The sequence below is a fragment of the Miniopterus schreibersii genome (genome assembly GCF_964146895.1).
Source record: "Miniopterus schreibersii genome assembly, chromosome: 10".
In the NCBI taxonomy this organism is placed as follows: domain Eukaryota; kingdom Metazoa; phylum Chordata; class Mammalia; order Chiroptera; family Miniopteridae; genus Miniopterus; species Miniopterus schreibersii.
The window spans coordinates 3,338,830-3,363,041 of NC_138110.1; the positions used below are offsets into that span (position 1 = coordinate 3,338,830).

The following is a 24,212-nucleotide window of genomic DNA, read 5'->3' on the forward strand; positions in this document are numbered from 1 at the left end:
GCAAAGCAGAGGCAAGTCAGGTTGCAGGTCTTCCGGCCCCTTCATCTAGGGGCTCCATGCAAGGTGTCGAGGGGTCGGCCCACCGGGCTCCAGCTCAGCATCCGAGGAGCCCGGCTGCTCAGCCCTGCCCCACGCCTGGGTCCTGCCAGCCCCGCCTCCCAGACAGGCTGCCCCGTGTGTCCGCTGTCGCCATCTCTCCAGGGGCGTCACCACTCACCTTGCCCCACCACCACAGCAGCCTCACCGACCTCACGCTCCCCTCTGTCATTTCACCCTCCCCGTGGCCACCAGAGGGATCTAAAGCAGAAATCAGGCCTCACCCGCGCCCTTCAGGAACTAGCTGCCACCAGGGTAACCCCCCCTTACCGCACCGACGTGTGGGGTTCAGGTCCTGGACAGGAGATGCCAGGGAGGGGCCGGGAGGGAGCGCACGGAGCCTGCACCTCCAGTCCGCCCCAGCCTGCGGAAGCATGGGCTCGGATGGCAGACAGGACACAGCAGCTGTGCCCCCCGCAGAGGTCCGAGGGTGTTTAGGGCCCCTGCGAGCTCTCCGTGACCTTGTCCCGCCTGTTTGCCAGCCGTCCCTGCTGCCTTGCGGCCCTCCGGCTTCTTCCAGGTGGCCGCTCCCACTAAGCATGTCTGAGTGTCAAGGACTTCGCATGGTCTCTTCCTTCTGCCTGCGAAGTCCAGCACTTCCCGTGGCCATGCCCTCATTCAGTCTCAACTCCCTGGAGAGCTAAGGCCACTGCCCAGAGCAAACTCCCCAGAGGCTGTGTCTCCAGCTCTCCCCGTTTTATTCATTTCCAAGCACTTTCTCCTCTGGGCGCGGTTTCCTTTCTCCGCATGCCCCTTCCAGAGTGCAAGCTCCTCACAGGCAGGGGCCTGCCCCCGCTTGTCCCGGGGCTGCCACAGCAGCTCCTCAGTACCAGGTGCTCAGCAAACACCTCGACTGCCTGACAGAGAGCCACCAGGTCTGTCCCGGTGAATGGGCGAGGCCCGCGGCTAAGTTCATGGGCAGCTCCCGGGTGGACTCCACGTTAAGGCTACGCTGTGGCCAACGTGTCCTGAAGGTGATGCCGACGGCCAGCCTCATGGGTGGGTTCCCGGGGAGGCATGTTCCCTCCCGAGCAAATGTGTGCGGCCGGAAGAGGGTGTGATGAGGATGGCCTTTGGGGGTAGCGGCAGGACTGATCTTGCACCTGACCCACCCAATCAGAAGGCCTCCGCTGCAAAGGGACCTGGGATTCGGGCTGAGCATCAGACCTCACGGCCACGGGGATGGAGAGGATCCCTGCGGCCGACAGGAAGGCCGAGGGGCCCTGAGGAGCCAGACTTGCCTGGCCGGTCAGCATCCCTCCCGACAAACCCGGTGTCCAGGATGTGGCCACACTCAGGAATGCGGAATAATGGAAGTGTCTGCAGCTTGTGGGTGGCAGCCAGAGGGCACAGCCTGAAGGAAGGGGGGATGAAGGTTCTGAGGCAACTCCAGAGGCAGAAACTCAACCTGTCTGCGCCCCCCTGCAGGTGGGGAGAGTGGGCCAGCCCTGGGCCGACGATCAAGTATGTGTGTTCTTTATAGGGACCAGGAGGAAATCAACCTTATTTTTAGAAATCATAGGTTTTTGTGTTTGGCCTTGGATCACATGTGTGTCAGGAGACTTTATGGGGTAAAAAACCAAAAAAAACAAGGGGAACTAGATCCCAACTTGCCACCCACGAGCCTCATGCTAACTACACGTCTCCTGACCTCTTCGGAGCCTCAGTCTTGCCACCTATAAAATGCAGAGATAGCATCTGACCCTACCTCATAGGGTTGTGCCAACATCTAAAGAGGAGAGATGCTTCCCAGTCTGGTGACTATTCTAGAAAGTCAGTGTCTCTGCCTATAAGCACCACTGGGAGTGGGTATTACTCAGTTACACCCTGGAGGAAAGAGCCAGGGCACCAGGTTGGCCTCCAGAGGAAGGGTTCTATAGTGGTTTCAGGGGGGACTCCAAGCCTCAAGCACCGACGAGATTCAAGGCTCGCCCCAGATGGGTAGGAGGGAGCAGCTAGAGCTGGCGGGCGCCCTGCCCGAGCCCCTCTGCTGCAGGCTGGAGGAGGTATTTGTCATTCTCACAAATACCCTCACAGAACCCAATTCCAGGTCTGCAGGGCTGGAGGCTGCTGCTCAGGTGCATTTGCTGTGAGGAGAGACGAGGCGTGGCCACCTGGGAGGCAGTCCAGCAGGTTCTTCAATGCCTCCTCCCCGGCCTGAGCCCCAGGGGCCTTTTATGCTGACCCGCGCTCTTCCCTAACGGTGCACACGGCCTGTGCTGACCACCGTCTGCAGGTCTAGGCTCGCCTTGGGTCCGTCCAAGGTCGCCCCCTCTCAGAGCGGTCAGCATCCACTGATCACAGGAAGTTCACTCGTGAAGGGCGCTGGGGCCACATGTCTGACGCCCCATGGGGGCTGAAGTGCCTGCCACACCAGACTTCACTCGCATCTGCCTTGCAAGTTGTGGTTTCAAATGTCTGGACACCCAGCCTGCTGCCTGATTTTCCCATCACTTTCTGAGCCTGACTCGCTTCTGTGTCAGGGAAACCTGGATGTCCCACCCACCACCAGCCTGAGTATGTCACTGTCCCTCCCTCCGATTAACCTGCACTCCACAGGGCTCCCTGACCTTCCCACCCTGCCTGACCGTTGCCCGAGCCCCGGCCCCTGGAGGCCACGCGATCAGGCCGGCCAGCTACGGAACCTGTGGGCTGCAGCCTTACATCAAGCTCCGCCCTCGGAGCCCAGGGCCCTATGTGACTGCAGGTCACCTGCTAATGACAAACTGAGTGGCACTAAGGGCTCCCAGGAGCTGGCTTTCCAAGAAGAGAAAGAGCACATAAAAGGATGGGGCTGTGACTACACCAGCTCTGCGGTGGCTTTTCAGAAACAGGGACTAAAGCTTCTGGGCTGACAAAGCAAAGCCTGGGCTTCACCCGAGACCTGGTTCTGCTCGGCCAGCCACTGCCCGACAGGCGTCCCAGCCCTGCTGAGGTACCGTGGTCACCTCGGTGCTTCCACGGGTGGCCACGGAAATGGCTGGCAGTCCAGGAGGCAGTCATTTTGACTTCTGATTGCCCGCTAGGGGCAGGCCCAGGGAGGGTAGAGGGCCCGGGGCGGGTGCCCACTTAGAAGGGGAGGAGCCGCTGGCGCCCACCTGAGGGCCCCCAGCCCAGGCCTGTGCGGACCCGACCAGAGGCCAGGCCCTTGGCTTCCAGGCCGAGGCGGCCGCTCCGCGGCCTGAGCAGTAGGCGGGAGGGGTGACTCCTCAGTTAGGAAATCAAGGCCAGGGGGCCCCACTTCTGCTTTTGGTTCCGCCTCGGCCCCTGAGGCGCTGTGTCAGCAGGAAGCCCCTCCCGCATCTTGGGGAGGAAAGCAGAACTAACGGTTTCCGTGCCCAGCGAGCGTTTCCTGGGGGCACCGCCTCTGTGAGGGGCCCATCCCCGAGGGCCCGGGTCCTTGCCGGGCGGAGCTCAGGAGGCAGGCCAGGGCACAACACTGCAGGGACAGGGGCTTTCCCCCGGGGCGTGGGGCCACCCCTGCCCCTTTCCAGGGAGCCTGGGCCGCGATGGGAGGGGGACAGCGGGCACCTCCCCAGGGGGAGGGTCTCGGGGTCCACGGCCGGCGGGCCCCGCCGCCCCGCACCCCCGGCCCGCGGGTCCCGCCAGGTGCCGGGTCGCGCCGCCGGGCCGCGCGCGGGGTCAGGCCTGGGGTCAGCCTGGGGTCAGCCTGGGGTCTGGGCCCCGGCGGCGCGTGACCCCGGCGCAGGCCCCTCCCCCGGGCGCGCGGCCGGGCGGGGCCGGGGTCACCGGGCCAGGAGCGCGCGCCCCGCCCCGCCCCGGGGGTGGGCCTGCACCGCGCCACCGCCTTAAGGGCCGGCGGGCCGCGGGCGAAGGGGTGCGGGGTCCGGGCGACGAGAGGCGAGCGGGGCCATGGCGGGGCCGGGCCCGGCGAGGCCGCTGCTGCTGCTGGCGCTGCTGGCGGGGCTGGCGGGGCTGGCGCGGGCCGCGCGCTTCCTCCCGGGGCCCGGCTGCTACCGCGCCCCGCGCGCCGACCCGCCGTCCAGCCTGGGGCGCAGGTGGGCGCGGGTGGGCGCGGGCGGGCGCGGGCGGGCGCGGGCGGGCGGGCGGCCCCCGGGCTTCGTGCGCGCCGGGCCCTGCTGCCTCCCCGGGCGCCCCTGACCTCTGAGGGTCAAGTCCTTTGGGGGCCTCTCTCTCACATCCAGGGGAGCCCCGGCGTCTGCGGGCTGGGCCGGCCCCACCTCCTGCACTTGGGGCACCGCGGGGAGCCTGGTGCCTGCACTTGGGGGGGCTGGCGGTCGAGGGCTCACTCCCCTCCCGCTCACTCTGGGGAGCAGGGCCCCGGGGCCCGGGGCTGACCGTCCGTGGTGGTCTCTCCGCAGGACGTACCCACGGCCTCACGAGTACCTGCGCCCTGCGGATCTGCCCGGGAGCTGGGACTGGCGCAGCGTGGACGGGGTCAACTACGCCAGCGTCACGCGGAACCAGCACATCCCGCAGTACTGCGGCTCCTGCTGGGCCCACGGCAGCACCAGCGCCATGGCCGGTAGGTGGGGCGGCCAGGGCGCAGCCTGGAGCCCGAGCCCTCAGACCAGGGCGAGCTGGCCGCTGCTGCCCCTCGTGATGGAAGAGGCCAAGTGGCCAAGGCTGGATGGTGTCCCACTGGGCAGGGGCGCCCGCCGGGGCTGGGGGTGCCCTGCAGCACGAGGACAGGAGCCCAGGGACGGGTGGCTCCAGGGGCCTTCTCTGTCCCAAAGTTGTGACCCCGGCCACTTGGGATGGAGCCAGAAATGCAAACTCAGTGACCCTGCCGGTGTCTTGGGTGCAGATGAAGCTGCTTTCAAAAGCCAATGACAGTGCAGTGAGTGGCTGTCCCCTTTTCTCTTCGGGACCTTAGCCGGCTGGTCAGTGAGGAAGGCAGCCACTGAGGTCGGAACCACCTGAGAAGGCTGCTGGGCCTGGCCTGGGAGGGAGGAGAGGCCAGTGTCCAGCCTCCCTCAGCTCCAGGGCAGCATGTGAGAGGGGCTCTGCGTCCTTAGTGGCAGCCCAGGGTCCCAGGAGCCTGCATCACCCTGGAAGTCCCTTGGAGAAGGGACTTGCCCACTGGGAAGCTGCCCCGAGGGCTGACTTGGGAGCTCACGGGGCAGCCAGCTGAAGGAGTGGCATCTGGCAGGGCCTCCCTGGTGACCCTGCCCCATCTCTTTTGGGAGACTGATGAGAGACCCCTGGGGGCTGCAGTTTACACCTGACCCTTCAGGAAAGAGGAGGAAGGGAGCAGGTAGGCTGAGGCCCAGTTGGAAGGTACAGGAACCCTTGGGGGAGCTGGGGTGGCCAGAAGATAGACAGGGCCAGAGCTTTAACCACGGGAACCACTGTGAGGCATGGGCCAGGCAGGCAGGGTGTGGACAGCCTTAAGGCCGACGGTCAGGGCGAAGGCCAAGCAGGGATGATGGCTCACTGGGTTGGGGAAGTGAAAGGGCCTTATGACTGTGTGGGGGAGGGGAGAAGGAAGGCCCTCAGAAGTCCCCAGGGGCCGAGTCCCCAGGGAGGGGCCTGGGGAAGCACTGTAGGGGCTGAGAGAGGGAGTCACATGCCCAGGTTTTATTTGTGAAAGACTGGGGGGCTGGGGCCACCTTTGACTGGTCCCTTTCAGACAGTAAACCGGCCACAGTTCTGGAGGGGAATTTCTCTCCTGGGCAAAGGGCTGCTTCTTCTGCTTTCTTCTCAAACCTTGAACATTTTCCCAGCAGCAGGATTCTTCCAATTTCACTGAGAAAATAGAAGCCCTCAGAAGGGGACTTCCACAGGTGCCCAGCCAGCTGCCACCCAGTGCATCTGGCTGTAGTTTTTGCCTTCCCTCCAGTCTCTGGGCGTCACGTGTGTGAGTCCCTTGCCAAGGCCATTCCTCCCTGTGCCCAGACTTGGCCATCACTGTGAACAGGAACAAGGGCATGACCCCAGCCTGCCTCCAGCTACCACCCGTCTGCCGGGCTCCCTGCTTCCTCCTCTCCATCCTTGAGCCCGCTGCAGCCTCACTGCACCTGGACCATTCTTGCTAAGGCCACCAGCAAGGGGCTGCCATGCAGGCAGGTCCAGTGGTCAGCCCTGGGCCTCCACCTTCCTTATCTGTCCTTGTAACACTTGCCCACCTCCTTCTATGCTCTCAGAGCTCCTCGCCCTCTCAAATTCACTACTGAGCATAGGGTTCCCTAGGACTGAGTCCCTGGCTCCACCCGACCTCCACCTGAACTCTCCCCTCAGCTTTACACACAAAGATGCACTCTCCCTCCCTCTTGCTTGGATGCCTCACCCCTCAATCCTCATATGTTCAGTCCAAACAGCCCATCCTTCCCACCACCACCCTCACCCCTGTGGACAAAAGAACATCCAGACCTCTAGAGAATTTTTATAAGAGTTTATTTGAGCCAAAACTGCAGACAATTACTGGGCAGCAAGATCTCAAATGCTGCAGAGAAGGACAGTTTTGCAGCTGCTTTTATGCATCTGGAATTAAGGAGGCAACGTGAGGAGGGTTACAGGGAGGTGAGGGAGCAGGCGAGATCCGATTATAGGCTGGTTAACAAGCTCAAGTGCTCCCTTGGGGGTGGTTTCACTTGAGGGGTCTGAAAAGAGATGTTTCAAAGGTGTGTTAACCTAGATGCACCCAAGCAATGGGCAGGGATGGCTTAGAGCAAAGAGAAATCATTACTAAAAATAAGTTATATGCCTGGGCCGTGTCTGCCCTCCATCACCTGCCCAGTTGGGAATTTATGATCGGCTCACCCTGTGAGGTTACTTTCTGTAGAACCCCTTCTTCATCCACACCGAAAACCATGTTCTCCATCCTCAGTGACAATGGGATCCTTCCCGTCACTCAGGCAAGGGCCTCGAGTCACCCTGATTCCTGTTTCGTGCCCTCATATAATCCTGCGACAGATCTCATCCCCTCAGAATACCCTGCACCTCCACGGCAGCCCCCCAGCCACCCCAACCTGAGCCCCACGCCCGGCACCTGGCCTTGTCTCGGAGCTGCTGGACCGGTCTCCCTGCCGTCCCGTCCCAGGTGGCTAGACTGAGCCTGGCCAAACCCGGGTTGGGTCGTGCTTCTGTTCTGCTTGAAACCCCCTGAGGTTTCATGCAGATAAAACACAAGACCCTTCCTTGACCTACCAGAACTCCCTGTCCCATGTGGGGACCCAGTGTGGGTGTCACAGGCTGGAGCACAGGAGGGACCCTCTCATGCCAGACCCTGCGCTCCCAGACCCTCCCCCCAGGGACGCCGCCCCAGGGAGGTCCTGTCATCCTCTCTGCATTCCCCCCCCCAATTCTCTCCCGTTTTCCTCGTCAGACCTACTTCATGCTTCCACACTGACGCTTGTTGTCCTTTGTCCGCCACCACGCAGACCTCATGTGGCAAGAAGCTTCTGTCTGTCTGGGGGAGGGGGAAGAGGCGCAGGAGGACGGCGATGCCCTGAGGGGCTGTGGAGGGCCAGCTGCTCGCTGTAACCAGTTCTGACTTAGGGCAGAAAGCGAGAGGAGGCCCTGAGGTAGCACCTGGCAGGGCGTGTGGCTGTGAAACCACCTTGGGACAGTGGAAAGTGAGCCATGGGTAGGATTGGTTGCAGGACGGTGGGCCCCAGGCAGGTGCAGTGGCCACCTGTAGCTGTCCCTGGCTGCCCACGGCGGGGTGTGGGCCACAGGCAGTGCAAGCGTCACCAGTGACCAGATGGTGGCTGGCTGTTCAGAGCCCCACCTCTGTGCCCCCCAGTCCCACCAGCAGTGGGTGCAATGTCCTCGGGGCTGGATCCCGCCCAGCCTCCCCACTGCCTGGAGGTCCTGGCTGCACTTGCTCACAGAGGTGCCCTCCTGTCCTTGCTCCTGGCCCTTTCAGCTCCTCAGCTGGCATTTCTGGGGCATCTACAGCTCAGCAGACATGCCTGGCCCTGCCCACATGCCGCTTCCAGTTGGGGGTGTGGACAGGAACATTGGTGCAGGGAAGGGCCAGGGGAGATGGCTCCGGGAAGCCGAGGTGGTCTGGAGAGGGCCCTCCAGAGAGGGACAGGGCCACCACAGCAGCAGCGGGGCAGACTGGGTGCTGACTCCCATGGGTGCTGCCTTTCAGATCGGATCAACATCAAGAGGAAGGGGGCGTGGCCCTCAGCCCTCCTGTCCGTGCAGAACGTCATTGACTGCGGGGAGGCTGGCTCCTGCGAGGGGGGCAACGACCTGGAGGTGTGGGCCTATGCCCACAGGCACGGCATCCCAGATGAGACCTGCAACAACTACCAGGCCAAGGACCAGGGTAGGCCCCGCCCGCCCTGCCTCCCTCTTCCCAGGGAAAGGGCAGCCTGAGCCCAGGCCAATCCAAGCTTCTCACCCTGGTCTGGGTGCTGAGGGAGGCTCAAACCCTGTGGGTTTGGGGGAGCAGGGAGCCCATAGTCTTTATTAAGGCCACCAGAAAAGGCCTGGGCAGGGGTGTCTTCAGCCTGTGGCCAGAGTTGGCCGCATTTTGGAGTTCTGATGTGTTGGTTTCTTGGTGGTTTCGTGGGCCTTTGCGAGAGAGGCACGGGTGGCTGTTGTCCAGGGGCAAGGAAGCTTTCCGGGAGCCAGGCGGGGAGCGCAGGTAGGCTGCTGCCCAAACTGGAAGCAAGCAGACCCAGCTGGAAGAATGTGGCTTTAGCCGGGTCCCCTCCCCAGGACCCTGGGCTGTGTGCATTCAGGTGGATCTGGAGCCCAGGGGCCCTACATGGACCAGCAGACCCAAGCTGGCCTGGAATCCCTGGCTTTGGCACGTTCCTTTCAGGCTGCTCCCCCCACAAATGAAAAAAAAAGTCCATAATTGGCAGTTTTAAGTCACCTGCCTCTGTGGGAGCTCTCGTGCAGCTGGAGCAGAGAGCTGGGACCCATTCAAAGGCTGAGACTGGAGGGGCATTAGGGGGAGCCCAGATGCTTTCCCACACCACCCTCTCCTTCTACAAAAGGGATTGCCCAGCCTCGTGCCCTCTGAGGCACACAGCAGTCTCAGGCAGCATCCCACACCTTTGGGCCCTCACTTGCCTCCTGGGCCATGTTGCCCAGCCACAAAGAATTCCCCTGCATTGGTTGGGCCAGTCTTGTTGAAGTGGTAAACGCAGCAGGGGTCAGAGAACTGAGAGGGACAGGTGGAGGGAGGAGGGAATGACTACTAAGTACCCAGAATCAGACGGGCCCTGGGGCCTCCCCCTGCACTGCTCAGCCCTGAACTGGTCTAGTCCAGCCCAGGCCGGGCCCTGTAACCCACCTTGCATGACAGGCAGATGGAGCTCATCAGAAACCTGGCTGTTTGCAATAAATAGCCTGGTCTTTGTATTTAGCGAATGTGGCCACAGACCCAGCCCTTTCCGGTTGTGCTGGGCATTTGGTGACCAAAGGACACATCATGCCAGTTTAACCCTCAAGGAGTCTACTGTCCTGGGGAGGAACCTGGACAGATAAGAAGCTAGAACAGCAACATAGGTAACAGGCAAGCCCAGAAAAGGCAGGTTAAGGGCCCGGAGGAACATATGCAATGGGTGGGGTGGAGTCTTATAGAACTAAGGGCTGCATTTTTAAATTTTTTGCCCAATTCTTGATATCACCTCAAACCAAAATAATCAAAATATCCTATTTTTCCCAAATGACTGGCCTATTCACTAGCCAGCAGTAGACATCTTATTAAGAGCTAATCATTTAATTACACTCTTTCAGCTGTAGAGTGCTGTGAAAGGGCCCTTCTCCGGGCCTCTAAAGGAAAAAAGCCTGCCATTTGAGTGCCTACTATGTGCTAATTAACGTTCTGTGCCTTCTGCCAAGGCCTGGGGAGGGGCTTTTCACAACTCCTGTGCAGCTGAGGGAGCAGAATTAAGCAGCACCTGGTGGTGAGAGGACTCCCATCCTTAGTGAGCCAAGTGGAGTGGGCCTGGGTGCTCGTGGGGCGGGCTACTGATGAGAGGCCCCGTGCTGACTCTGCGTGCACCCCCCAGAGTGTGACAAGTTCAACCAGTGCGGCACGTGCACGGAGTTCAAGGAGTGCGAGGCCATCCAGAACTACACGCTCTGGAAAGTGGGCGACTATGGCTCCGTCTCTGGGAGAGAGAAGATGATGGCGGAGATCTACGCCAATGGTCCCATCAGGTGAGCAGACCTGGCTGTAGGGTGCAGGCCGCAGTCACTCTGCCCCTTTCCTTCGGGCCAATTTTATTTGCTAGGCTCGAGACAGCTGCCAGTTTTCTCGGAAGTGGAGCTGAACTGGCTGGTGGGCCCCTCAGGGTGGTTGGGAGTGAATGAAGGGCAGTGTGTGGAAAGGCCCCAGGCTGCAAGTGCTGTGGACTGCGGGCTGGGCCAGACACTCGGCAGACTCACCTGACTGGTGTTATCTCAGTCGGATTTACTGATTCACACTTACAGTGCTAATTCTTTGGCTGCTTGCTCCCAGCTGCGGGATAATGGCAACAGAAAAGATGGTGAAATACACCGGAGGCATCTACTCGGAGTACCAGGAGCAGAGCTACATTAACCACATCGTTTCTGTGGTGGGCTGGGGCGTCAGCGACGGGACTGAGTACTGGATTGTCCGCAATTCATGGGGCGAACCATGGGTAAGGTTCCTGCTGACACTCCTCTCATTCGATGGTGCTGTGGCCGTGTGGCTAGGAGCCGCAGCCCTGAGCACCACTGACATCTGGGTTCAGACACTTGAGTTGCATGGGGGCTGTTGCCACCCTGGGCATCATACTGCGTTTAGCAGCATCCTGGCCCGTCCACCAGTTATGACAACCAAGACATCTCGACGTTGCCAGGTGTCTCCTGGGGGAATGGCCTGGTGGTGGAGCTCTGCTTTAGAAGTTTCAGATTAGCTAGTTTATTGCTTCACAGCCATCTCGTTGTTTTCCCTGCCCGTTTTGGCTCCACCCAGTAATCCTATATAATTTTTTCATACTTTTGATTTGAGTTGCAAATCCAGGAGAGACTGACTGCCAGAATTTTAATTTCTAAGATGCAGCATGAACCATTAATGATTTAAGACAGAGACATTCATTATTATGAAGTGGGGAAATGATTAATGTCGAAGTGATGCAACGTCAATATTTTGTATTAAATTACTACACATGGAAGTATTAGTAGGAAGTTAAGTCATCTGGTCCAAAGCATCCACATTTTGGTTCCATGAATTAGACTTTGACATGAAGCGAACTGCGCTTCATATTAATATATGAAAAATATTAAGTAAAATATTCACAAGAGGTATTTGCAAGCAGGGGTCCTGCCTGGGAAAGGGAGGGGCAGCTGGGCAGGTGGTAGGACCTGCACTGAGTGACAGGCGGAGGAAGAGGGTGGTCTGTGTGCTGAGAGGGAGGGGGTTCAGGCCAGGCAATGAGCTAACACGAGCTCCCACTTGTCACAGGGCGAGCGAGGCTGGATGCGGATAGTGACCAGCACCTACAAAGATGGGAAGGGCGCTAAGTACAACCTTGCTATCGAGGAAAACTGCTCATTTGGGGACCCCATCGTTTAAGGCAGATGTCTCAGAAGAGCAGTTCTTTAAGAAACATCGTGAACCAGAGTGGATCCTGCTTTGACACTGCCATGGTTTGGAGGATCTGGGGGCTGACATTGAAATCACACTGCTGAGGACTGGTGAGGGCACTGAGCACCAAGAGGGGGGCCTGTCCAAATGCAGACGGATGATCCTGGCAGAGCACATCCCCCAGGAGAGTCTCACGAGGAATGGCGTAAACCCCGGCACAGGGCAGCTCCCCTGTGGGACTGCAGTGAACCATCTACCTGCCCAAGACGTGATTGCAGACATTAATTATATGAACTCCATTTTTTTCAGTTGATGGTTTGGTATTTTCTCTTTGGCAACTGTGGTCTATAATGTGTCATTTGTCACCAGTTCTTTTGTCACTTTGGGAGAAATGGGGGGCTGGAGGGGGGAGACAGCAGTTTCAAATCACCCAAGTGGTGAATAAAAATATGGGACTTCACACAGGCGGAGCCTGAGCGCGGCTTATTCATGCACAAGAACACACCACCAGGGTCTCCGCCTTCCAGCAGCAGGAAGGGTTTTATTTGTTCTTGGGAAATTAGAACAATGAAATGAAAGAACTAATCAGGTTCTTGTGAGAAAACCTAAGTCAGCTTCGCAAGCAGTTCATTGAAGTCTCAGCTTCTGAATTCCCACCACCCACCCTGAGAGGCAACGTGAACTGTCCCTGCTGGGGAGAGGGTACTGTGAAAGGCTTGACAAGGAGCGCGGGCCGCTCCTCACAGCGGTTTCCCGCTTCTCTTGCTAACATTTTTCTTTCTGAAAAGTCCTCCTCCCCTGAGAACACCTTTCCAAGGTGCTGGCTGAGCGCCTTCAGTCTGGAAGGCGTTTTCCCTGGTCTGGAATGTTCTGCCTCGGCTCTGGAGGTGCTGTGGTCAGTTCACCAGGATGAAGTTGGACTTGCAGTGAGCTTAACAAATGGGAGGAGCACAGGTTAGAAACAGGAGGCAAAAGAGTGACGTGTGAGCCATAGCAGAGGGACACTCCGGTCCAGCCTACCTATAAACTCTGTCACAGGGTCATGTTCACCTTCGGTCTTAATGGTGCCTGCGATGCTGTCGTTTTCCAAGATGGGAAGGAAAAGCTGCACGAAGTCAGAGGTGTAGGGAGGAGCTATGACATCCAGGACCTGCCAGGAGAGAACAGCAGGTCACTCCCCCAAACACGCGTGCCACCCCCCCCAACCCCCCCACCCCCACCCCCACTGGCAGCATCGCACCACAGGCTGACGAAATGTCAGATCTGGAGAAAACCACCTTCCCCTCCCAGCGTATCGCCCCCCCAGTGACAGCAGCAGTCTCCACACTAAAACCCAGGGGTGATGCAGGTAGAATAATACAGTTCCAGTAGGTAGGAGGTGCTTGGTAAACTAGTATCTATGTCACCGTCATCAGCACAATTATCAGAAAGCACAGTTCTCAGGGTTAGGTACAAAGCACACTAGATTAAACCAGAAAGGGCGCTGTGTTAGTGTAAACAGTATGGAACATGAAACAAATGGCATGTTGCTGACCTCGGTTACAAAATAGCGAATGAGTGAAATGTCAGTGTCCAGCTTCTCCAGACACTTTCGGATGTAACTGACAACAGGAAGTACATAACCTCGACTCAGCAGGTGCACCATCCTGTCCAACAGGGTCTTCTTCAACTCCAGCTACAAGAGTGGACAGAGAAGTCAGTTAGAGAGGGCCCTCACCTGGGCTGCCCAGCACCCCGCCCACTCACCTGCTCCATCACATCCAGCTGGGAATGCTCTGTCTCAAAAAGCTTCACAAGCAGCTGCAGGACCTGGGGGTGCAGGAGCTGGTGGCAGGTGCTGATCTGCAAACAGGCCAGGAGCGCTGCTGAGCACGAGGGCAGTCCCTGGCTCATCATCAGCACACAGAGCCACTGTCACAGCCACCAAACAGCTTATCCCAGTCCCCCACACTCAGCCCAGACTGTCAGCTTCACTTGATAGAAACTGAGACATCTACACAGTTAATGAAACGAGGTCCTCAAAGTAAAACCCTCGTTTAGGATAGAAATTACTCTGATGAGCCCTTGCCATTTTGGCTCAGTGGTTAGAGTGTCAGCCCACGGACTGAGGAGTCCAGGATTTGATTCTAGCCAAAGGCACGTGCAGCGGGCAACCAGTCAATGTATCTCTCTCGATGTTTCTCTCTCCCTCTCTGTCCCCACTCCCCCTTTCCGCTCTCTAAAAAACAACAGAAAAAATATCCTCAGGTGAGGATTTAAAAAAACAAAGCAAAAAAAAAAGAACTCTGATGAAAATATCTTCTGAGCTCACTAAACAGATGTGCTAGAAACACAGGCACAAACAGCATGAGGCAGAGTGCAGCAGGTCCTGAAAAATGTTTCGTTCAACGTCATTTTGTTCTGACACTGATGGGATGCTGGAGGCACTAACTCTGGTTCCTATGACCTATGGTCAGACCATTTCCCTTAAAGTTGCAGCATCTACAGACAGCGGGCATTAAGTGAGGACCCACTGCGTGCTGTGTGGCCCTCTGGCCTACCTCATCCAGCAGCGCCAGGTGCACGGGGGTGTGGTCAGTCTGCAGCTGGAAGTACCGTGGCTCCGACACGGTCCAGTCCACCCATTTCAGCACACCCATCGCCACCACTGGAAACCTGCCGATAACAAGGCACAATGCTCACTTTCAACATTTTTTCAAAAACAAACACCAAAACCAAACAGAAAGGTTTAAAAAAACAATGACAACAAGCTCAATCTACCCCCTCAATTCTCTGATACGCTTTGCAGGGAGACGCCCAACAGTGAGGGAGGAGATGGCACCCTCCCAAGGCGCAGGAAGAGCCGCACTTGGCGCTCAGCTTTACTGTCCTCCCTGCTGGACAGCAGAGCGTCCACTTGAGCCTGTGGGAGCTGGAGGATGCGCTGAAGTTCACTGTTATTTAGCAAACCTGCCCCTTGTCCCTACATCACAGGCTAAAAGGAAAAGATTCAGGTGCCTAAGAAACACCTGATTTATATGCTTTTCTAGTGAATTCTTTTTTTCCTCTAGTGAATTCTTACTGACATAATTGGCACAATTGCTGGTCTAACTTACTGTAAATAGACCCTTCTCTCCAAATCAATTTCTGTGACTCTGCTTGGCCCTCCTTTTTGTCAGTCTAATTTGTAAACAGACTTCTGTCGAGTGCCACCTGAAAATCACTCCTACTGCTGAAATAGTTTAAAGTTCTCTATATACGTTCAACAAGACGAAGAAAGTATTTTTGAGGCTCCTGTGGGTTTCTGAGCAACTCCTCCCCTCCTCCCAGGAGGATGGAGCTGGCACGCAGGCCATCTGCTCACCTGATGCACTGGTAGAGCGTGCTCAGCTCGGCCACCAGCTCCGAGGCCCCCTTGTTCTCGTTGCAACACAAGTTGTGAACAGTTTCAACCGCCTTCGCCGTCGACTTCAGCTCATCTTTGTTGATGCTCACTCGTTTGTTCTGGAAATATGTCCCATGAGGGAGGCCCACGGAGCACACGCCTGGCAGCTGGAGTGACCTGCTATGGGCCCCTTCTCCCTGCAAAGCCCCTCCCTACTCTGAAGTCAGGAGCCCATTTAAGTGTCATACACCCCCATGACTATGAATACACTAAAAAAACCCACACCTGACTAGATGGGCTCATGATTTCTTGCACTTGTGCCCCTGACAGTACCTTCTTCCAGGTCTCCACCACGCTGGCCGCATACGCCAAGATGTGGATGTACTTGTGCTTGTGGTCCTGGTTGATCCTGGCACCAGGTTTGAAGAGCGACTGCATGAACAGGTCCAGGAAGGCCGGCACCCGGATCTGAGGACGCACGAGGCGTTGGAAAGGGCCGAAGAAGAGAGATGGCAGGTAAATCCAGGCACACCCATGGTGGCAGGCCTGAGGGCGGTAGGGCTGAGGCTGCACCACACCCAGCAGCTGCTCCAGTGTATAGGCTCAGTGCGGGATGGGGTCAGGAAAAGCACAGAAACATTGCAACAGGAATTTGTACTCACTAAAAGAGAACTAAGAGAAACACAGACTTCCCACAATCCCCCTTCCAATCAGCACTGGGGTGTCCCGCTTTACTGTGAAAATGAGAAGCCACCTACGAGCTCCACCGGAGGCGGGTCCATGCTTGTGAACATCTTGAACAGGACTGTGATGTCAGCTGGATTCAGGGCTCCTTTGGACAACATAGCCCCAAGGGCCTGGCAAGCCCTGGGGTAGGAGGCAGCTGTGCCTAGTGCTAGCGTGATCTGACTGGCGTCGTGGCCTCTGGATGAAAACAATCATATATCCCATCGTTACGAAGGGGGGACATAGCATTAATAACCCCTTCCTCCCCTTTTTCTCATTTAATGCTTTGACTGCTGGGATCCCTGTGTGTTCCTATTCCTGCCTTTCACCAGTACACTGACTAACTGACCCATGAAACAAGACATGGAGCTACTAGGAAGGAAGGGTTCCGATACAGCTTGCAGACTTTCTAAAAGGAACCACACACTTTCTAAATACCTTAAGTAGGACTCCACTAGTAAAAAATAAAAATAAGAGCTAACCTTGCTCTACAATATGGGCTACAATATAACAATTAGACAATAACCATTTCAAGACTATTCTTATTTGCTATTGATAAATCCCAATATATGAAAATACAGGTTCGTAAATCCAGTAAGTTGAACAATCATCAAGTACTTAAACCATTCATCAAAGCAATACTTGAGGAAGCAAACCCTCCACACATACTAAAGTTTCCCTGACTTCTCCAGCTCAGGGGTAAAAGGCAGGCTGCCTATATGTCAAGCTAAGGGGACGAGAGTCTTCGGTTGTGGAAACGGGCAATGGGGGCCTTGTGGGGGGCACCAAGAAGGACTAGGGTGAGCATGAACACTGCCTCACTTCTCCTGGGCAAAGCGCTGGACCTCCTGGGCAATCCTGCGTACGGCGGAGCCACCCTGCTCCTCCTGGGCCAACACGGACATCATGGCCTGGGCAAACAGGTACGTGTGCTCCCCATGGCACACCATTTTCTGAAATATTGCAGGGAGAGAGAGTTTGGGCTTTCACGATTGCAGCAACAACAGAGGAGAAAAGAGCAGATGTCACAGTTCTTCTGCAGGAAGTTACCATCTGGAAGGAGCCTTAGGCCTGGACGTTCTCTAAAGAAAGGAGCATTTAATACTGGAAATGCTCGACCCAACTGCCTCCTTCTGCTCTGAGATAAACAAAGAACTTACGGCAAACTCAGGAAGGTTTTTTTCAAGGTTTTCTTCTCCTCCATCCAGAATTGTAGCCAGAGAGGTACGAAGTACTCTAGAGAAGACCTCCAGCTGCTGGCACGCTGTAGACACACTGGTTATCTCCCCTTGGTACCCTGCGTCAGAAATAAGCTACGACACAGAAATAAGGAACCAAACACAGCATCAGCACCAAATGTGTAGCGACCACACATTTCACAGAAAGTTGACTTGTTGTCAGTAGTTGTGGTGAGATGGAGCAGGCAAGCACTGGTGTCAGGTCTCATCCCTTTACTTTGATCCCTGCTTCGCCTCTAACTAGGTTTGTGGCCCAGGCTGACCACCTGGCTCGGGTTCTTTTTAAGATGAAGGAGACAGACCAGGCATTCCTAAAGGTCCCTCTTGGGACACAACAGACTCTATAAATATGTTCCTGCAAAATCCTAAAACACCAGATATGATCCAAAAACAGATACAAATTCTGTGCTTTTCTTTCTCAATGTAAGGCTTACTAAAAGTGAAACGATGAAGGCCTTTACCAAAAAAGCAAATATGATCTTTCAATGGAGAAAGGTGACCCACCAACCAACCGACCAAAATAACTGTCACCCATGACCGTTTTTGTCTTTTCTCTGACTCTGGCCCTCTTCCTACCTTAACAGTGAAGTTAAGCATCAGACAGTCTGGATGGGCTTCGGCCAGTTTATAGAAAAGATCTCTCCAAGTGGTATGTGCAATCATTTGTTCAAGCCAAGCTGGGGTCTGCCAACAGACAGACAGACAGTGAGAGAAGAGGCCCAGCGTTAGCTTAAGTGAAGTCTGTGTTGTCCAAACAATCACAGGATATTCCAGCTGAACAGCAGAGTCCTGGGGGCATCAGGTGTGGCCCCACAGTCCCAGAGCTGCTCATGCCCCACTGAGTGGCAGAGCTGAAGGCTGCTCGTGGCTTCTTGGAGAGCCGACTCCGCACAGGGCATGTGGCAGTGCTTCCTGGAGATTTTCAAGAGTCCCGCGGAAGCGTGTGCACAGGAGTGGCATCACATGCACACTTGCCTCCTGCTAAGTCAGCTGTGCACCTGGGCACACAGCAAAAGGCAACTGAAATAGCGCAGGTGGCTTTGCCCATCACCCATGAAGCGGCATGAGAATGACTCTCAGCTCTCCTACTGTGTGGCTGCAGGGGCTGCACTCTGAATCCACCAGCCCTCTGTGCCAAAGCCAGGCTTCCCACAGGCTGCTCCTGGACACTAACAGAGTGGCAGGGCTCCAAGGGCTCCAGTGACAGGTGATTGTCGCTTGCAGACTCTGTGGTGACATTGCTGGAACTTTCTGACAACTGCACTATTATCTGAGGCCCTTCTTATGCAACAGCCCTTCCCTCCCTCAGACCTGCATCACAGCTCCCGCAGCCTCCTCCAGCCACTACCCATCTTCCCTGCAGGTGTGTCCCCAAAACCTCCTGCACACTAATCCAGCCCTGGGGCCTGCTTTTTGGACGACCTAAAAGAACACACCACAGCACCCTAGAGCCTGTGCCCCAGAGTTAGCATGGCATGGGAGGTGTAGGTCTTTCTCTAGAGCTGTTCTTTCTCTAGAGCTGCTACCTGTGTGCCTCTCCCCACTAGACCAAGTGTGGCATTTAAAGGGCAATTCTGACTGTATGCAACTTCTGCCTCACACCCTCATTTTAGTCCCCAACTCTTACATTTCTTGCATAACGTACCACACTCCACTATACACGTGGAATTTGCAAAAGACCCTAGTGACTGGTATTAGAAGAAAAATGATCCCTCACCTCTCCCTCTTCAGTAAAAATAGAGTCTGCCTTGCGGGGGTCAAAATGTTTGATCAATAAATTCTTCAAGTGATTCTCCACGGTCTCCTGCACCTGCACAGGTTCAACGCCTGCGAAAGAATAGCAACCGCTCAATTCACTGTTACTTTAGAAAAAGTAGACAGATCCAGTCTATACATGAATCAAATATCATAGAACTGCTTCTGACAACTTAGGCTTTGGGACCTCTTCTAAAAAGTTTTATTTATTAATCACGCTCAATGGTAAGAACCAAAGGAGCACAGAGCAGACACAGAATGCTCTACCCTTGCCTACAGGGACAGGACATCTTCAAACCTGGCCAAGGACAAGGACAAATGACTGAAAAGACAGGCAGGAGGCCCGGCCGGGCGTGGCTCAGCGGTTGAGCATCAACCTAGGATCCAGGCGATCAGGGTTCGATTCCCGGTCAGGGCACATGCCCGGGCTGCAGGCTCGATCAATGCCTCTCTCATCACTGATTGATGTTTCTATCTCTCTCTCTCCCTCTCCTTTCCTCTTTCTGAAATCAATAAAGATATATTTAAAAAAAAAAAAAAAAAAAAGACAGGCAGGAGGACAGAAAGGCAGGCGCCTGCCCAGGAGGAGAGATGCCAGCGAGGAGAGACACTTGTGTCTAATCACTGTGACAGCAACAAGAGGACTCGTTTCCAGGAAGTCTTACTCAGTGATGTGCCCGCAGCCAGTTCAGTGACTGACAGCAAGGTTCTACTCTGATCACATTTGCTGAAAGCCACAGACAATACTCAGTCTTAAACTGTCCATTAGCTGCTGCTTGCTCTAACAGGCCTCTGAAAATGGCACCCTGAACACACTGTGGAATCCTATCGCTCCTCAACAGGCCGGAAGGCAGCACGCGAATCACACTATTAGGCGCTCTGTAAACCTGCCACTGAGTCAAAGATAAGAATCAAGCAGGAAAGACAGAAAAGAAGTTCAGCTCTGACTTCCTTCAGTCTTAAACCCTGGAAAACAAGGAAGCCTTCCAGTCCATCAGCACTGTAACAGGCCAAAGGTCTTCAGCGGGGGAGGGGGAGGAGGAGCCAGGACTAGGGCCACGGTAAAGCACCTGTCTGGATGAGCCACTCGGCCAGCAGGTTGACAGTCTGGGCCACAGCAGTGTAGTTCTCTGACAAGAGCTGAATCACATTCTCTGGAGAACCTCCTGCCTGAAAATACCTAGAAAACGAACAAATAAACTCTTACACTAGAATGAAGATAGACAGGCATAGGGTGGAGGACAACAGGGAGGTGGGTAAGGAGGAAGGTTATTAAGACTTTTTTTTGCCTGGCTGGGTGTGGCTCGGCAGTTGAGCATCGACCTAGGATCCAGGAGATCGCGGTTCAATTCCCAGTCAGGGCACATGCCTGGGTTGCGGGCTTGATCTCCAGTGAGAGGTGTGCAGGAGGCAGCCTATCAATGACAACTCCCGTCATTGATGTTTCTATCTCTCTTTCCCTCTCCCTTCCTCTCTCTGAAATGAATAAAGATATATATTTTTAAAAAGTAAAATTTTTTATCGTTGTCTTTTCTTTCTTTTTTTTTTTTTTTTTTTTACTATATCTTTATTGATATCAGAGAGGGAGAGTCAGAGTCACTGATCGGCTGCCTCCCGCACACCTCCCACTGGGGATTGAGCCCGAAATCCAGGCATGTGCCCTGACTGAGAATTGAACCGTGACCTCCTGGATCATAGGTCAATACTCAACCACTGAGCCACACCAGACCGGCAGTTATTAAGACTTTCAAAGTGTGGAGGGGACCCCTGGAAGCCTTCCATTCCAGTATCACATCATTCTTACTTTCATAGGTCATCTTCTGGGTCTATTACAAAACTTTCTCTAAATTACCCCCACCCTCCTCCCAATGCAAATAACCCTTTTCACACACCGACCTCTTGAGAGTATTGAAGATGGAGGGCTCCATTATGTAGTCCCGGGTGGAAAACTTGTGGAGGCACTCCTGCTGGACCTCAGCATCGTCCTCTCCCTCCACATACTCCTCCTCCTGCTGGGGGTCATTTCTCCATTAACAAAAGATCGTGGAATCTCACTGTCAGTCTCTCTCACACTGTCCCCTTCAAAAATATTCTACACACAGTACATTATTGTATGTGACATCCATGGGACTCTCATGGAGTGGGCTGGACAGTAATGAATGGCTAAGAAAATGGGATCCAGAATCACATCAAGTGGGTCTGTCTTGGACTCCACCCTGGAGAACCTGTGCACACGGTCACACAAGCCACCTTATCTCTGGAAACCTTCCCTGTTAAACAAAGGACATCATAGTACCTACTTCCATTTGGCTATTGTGAGGATTCCACAAGCTAATTTTTGGAAGAGCCAAGCATAGTACCTGACAGTAAGAGTTCAGTAGACTTTAGCTATTACTGTTTTTACTATTAGTATTTCCTACGTGCCATTTCACACTTTCCAACCAAGTCAATGTAGTGATTCTTGAAGGCATATGCCGCCAACCTGCTTTTAGAAAGTAAAGATCACTAACTTCCTTCGAACAGCCAGGCCTGCCTGGGTTCTAGTCCCCATTCTGCCTGGAAACCACCTTAAGCATGTTACTGAATCTAAGGACCGAGCAGCACGATGCTGTGATGACCATGGACCAAATGACCCCAGGGTCTATCCAGCTTTCACACTGCCATCCTAGTTAACAAGTATGTGCTTGTGAACACTTACTAAGCACTGAGCACTGTATCACCAGGGAACCTAGGAAAATATAAGACAAGGTATGTCTCTTTCCACAGGAGTTCACAAATTAGTTGGAGAGACCAACCTCCACGCAACTGACTCTATGTAGGGCAAGAGCTGGGCCAGGACTCAGCGAACCTGGCCCAGGGCCAAATCTAGCCCTCTTCTTGTTTTTGTAAATAAAACTATATTGGAACAACAGCCACCCCCACTTTTTAACAACATAGTATCCATGGCTGCTTTCCCCCTAGAACAGCAGAGTTGAGTAGTTGTGAGAGACCTGAGTAGACTAAAATACTGACCATCTGGGCCTTCACAGAGAAGTCAGCCCACCCCTGTGGAGAGCTGGGAGTCCCCTCTGAGGCCATGTTTGATGGGGAGCCCAGAACAAGGCTGTGAAGGAAGGCCAGATTCACCCTGATGCTCCCCCACGTGCCTTAGTCAGGCTTCTACCCTGCACTCTCTTCCCTCCTCCTCCACATTCTCCTGGGCCATGCCACCTCCCTGCCCACAAATCTAGAATTGAGCCTTGGTGAATTGACTGATGGATGGAGACCCATCTCTCTCTCCAGACTCAAGTATTCAGCAGTCTATTCTCATTTCCATTCAAATGCCTCACCAGCATTCGAAACTCATCCCATCCAAAACTGACCTCACCTTTTCCCTCTAAACAGATCTTTAGACAATCTGTATATATATATTTTTAATATATCTTTATTGATTTCAGAGAGAGGAAGGGAGAAGGAGAGAGAGAGAAACATCAATGATGAGAGAGTCATTGATCAGCTGCCTCCAGCACGCCCCTGACTGGGGATGGAGCCTACAACCCGGGCATGTGCCCTGACCGAGAATCGAACCCCGACTGCCTGGATCCTAGGTCGACGCTCAATTGCTGAGCCATGCCCGGCCAGGCGACAATCCATATTTTAGTAAAATATTTCATATCTGCCTGTTACCCCAAACCTACAAACCTAGGCATCCTCCTCAATTTCTCCTCCCTCACTCCACCCCACAGCCTGTCACAGAGACCCATCAGTTCCATCTCCAGTTTATCAGTCCCATGTGGCCTTTCTCTGCATCTTTCCCTCCTTATTCTGTGGGTGTCACAGGACCAACATTCCCCTAGTGACTCGGCCTCCCTCCTGCCCTTCAATCACCTTTCACAAGGATGTCACAGGAATTTTTAAAATTTTATTTTTTAACCCTCACCAGAGAATATGTTTACTACTATTATTATCCCTGACTTTAGAGAACGGAAGAGAAAACATCAATCTGTTGCTCTGGTAGGTGCCCCACATGGGATCAAACCACCAACCTAAGTATATGCCCTGACCGGGAATCGAACCAGCAACCTTCTGGTGCACAGACCACACTCCAACCGAGTGGCCTGGCCACAGGCATCTTCATAAGCCACAAAACTGATATCTCCTTCTTGCTTAACGTCTCCTCTCTTGCTCAGAAAACACATCCAAGCTCTAGCGTGACGTCAACCTTCCAGCTGCTCACCTGACCAGTCTCACGTCTCAATGGGCGACCAGACTGAACTGTTCAAAGTAGCTCTTAGCTTCCACCACGTGGACTTCACACCATGTCTCTCTGCCTCCCACCATCCGCAAACACGGCCCCCCGGGAACAGGATTTGGGTCACAAAAATGGACCTAGCAAAATCTTCCAAAACTCAGCTCATGCCCCGCCCCCAGGAGCAGGTAGAGTGGGGTGCAGCTGGGCTCCGCCACGCCTCCTGCGCAAGCGCGGGGGGCCGACTACCCCGCGCGCGCCCCGGCCCAGGCGCCGCGAGCGCGGGGGGCTTAACAGCCCGGGCCTCGAAGGCGCCACGTGACGGGCGCCACAGCCTCCCGGCCTGGAGGCTCCCGACGCCGCCCCACCAAGTTCGGCCCATCTGGACCACGCGCGACCGGCAGTTGGACACAGTGGCAATGGAGGCAAGGCAGCTGGGGGCGCAGAGCCTGGCCCGGGCCGGGCCACCTCGGGTCACGGCTGGGGGCCGCCCCCCGCCGCGCGTCGCCGGTGCAGGAGCTGGGCCGACACGCCGTGTGCGTGACCCCCGCGGGCAGAGCGTGAGGGGCGGGCCCCGCCGGCAGGGCTGGAAGGCGGCGGACGGGGCGACGCGCTGTGCTTGCGCCACACGGCGACCGCGGCCGGCGCGGCGGGGCGGGCCGCCCGGTGCCCCTCACCTGGCCGCCGTCCGCCTCGTCGCCTCGCTCGGCCGCGCTCACGAAGTACTCCTCGTCCATGATGGCGCCCGGCGCGGCGCTCGCCATCCTCTCCCGCGAGCGAGCCCGCAGACACGGCGCATGCGCCCGATGGAGCGGGCGAGCTCCCGCGCGGCCCCGCGGCCCGGCCCCCCGCGGCCGCGCGCGCCAGCCCAAGCCCGAGGCTGGGGAGGGCGGGGCCGGGAGGAAGGGGCGGGGCCGGGAGGAAGGGGCGGGGCCGGGAGGAAGGGGCGGGGCCGGGAGGGAGGCCCCAGGCTCGCTGATCCAGGTGCCAAGGGCCGGGCCGCAGCTGGGCGGGGCGCGGCCCGGGGAACTTTCTGTGTTGAGCCTGGAGCGCTGCCTGGTTGGAAGTTTTGCACTAGACTCGTGTTTGGCCTGGGTTCGCATCCTCTCCACTTCTTCCCTGCGACTTTCAGCCCTGAAATCCGTTTCCTCATCCGACCACTGGCCCCATAGCAGGGCTGACTTATCAGACAGTGTTTAGGGCCCACTGAAATGTTTTAATTTTTTTTTAAATCAGAAGAACAACTGTTATAATAATGAGTTCAGCCTGGATTCTATTAGTATATGGATAACTGGTATG

At 55.7% G+C, this 24,212-nt stretch overlaps 2 protein-coding genes across 6 annotated transcripts; one reads left to right on the forward strand and one right to left on the reverse strand.

Moving 5' to 3' along the window:
- Positions 1 to 3,939: 3,939 nt before the first annotated feature.
- CTSZ (cathepsin Z) lies at positions 3,940 to 12,067 on the forward strand. The gene is made up of 6 exons (XM_081150328.1): positions 3,940 to 4,115; positions 4,440 to 4,603; positions 8,180 to 8,359; positions 10,059 to 10,209; positions 10,511 to 10,673; positions 11,480 to 12,067. Exons 1-6 carry the CDS (start codon positions 3,970 to 3,972, stop codon positions 11,588 to 11,590), a joined length of 915 nt encoding a protein of 304 aa, XP_081006454.1. The 5' UTR covers positions 3,940 to 3,969; the 3' UTR covers positions 11,591 to 12,067.
- Positions 12,068 to 12,110: 43 nt separating this feature from the next.
- Positions 12,111 to 23,750, reverse strand: NELFCD (negative elongation factor complex member C/D). 5 transcript variants are annotated; one of them, XM_081150326.1, is made up of 15 exons: positions 23,591 to 23,750; positions 20,582 to 20,697; positions 19,756 to 19,865; positions 18,648 to 18,757; positions 17,507 to 17,614; positions 16,853 to 17,005; positions 16,515 to 16,645; positions 15,725 to 15,890; positions 15,300 to 15,434; positions 14,946 to 15,085; positions 14,143 to 14,257; positions 13,349 to 13,444; positions 13,137 to 13,277; positions 12,623 to 12,752; positions 12,111 to 12,533 (listed from the first exon to the last, which is right to left on the reverse strand). In XM_081150326.1, the coding sequence occupies exons 1-15, from the start codon at positions 23,675 to 23,677 to the stop codon at positions 12,499 to 12,501; spliced, it is 1,773 nt and encodes a 590-aa protein (XP_081006452.1). In that variant the 5' UTR covers positions 23,678 to 23,750; the 3' UTR covers positions 12,111 to 12,498. The 5 variants fall into 5 exon arrangements, with proteins under 5 accessions (XP_081006452.1, XP_081006449.1, XP_081006448.1 ...); XM_081150323.1 differs by having other exon boundaries at positions 12,623 to 12,707; positions 23,591 to 23,749; XM_081150322.1 differs by having other exon boundaries at positions 20,582 to 20,694; positions 23,591 to 23,727.
- Between the last annotated feature and the right edge of the window lie 462 nt (positions 23,751 to 24,212).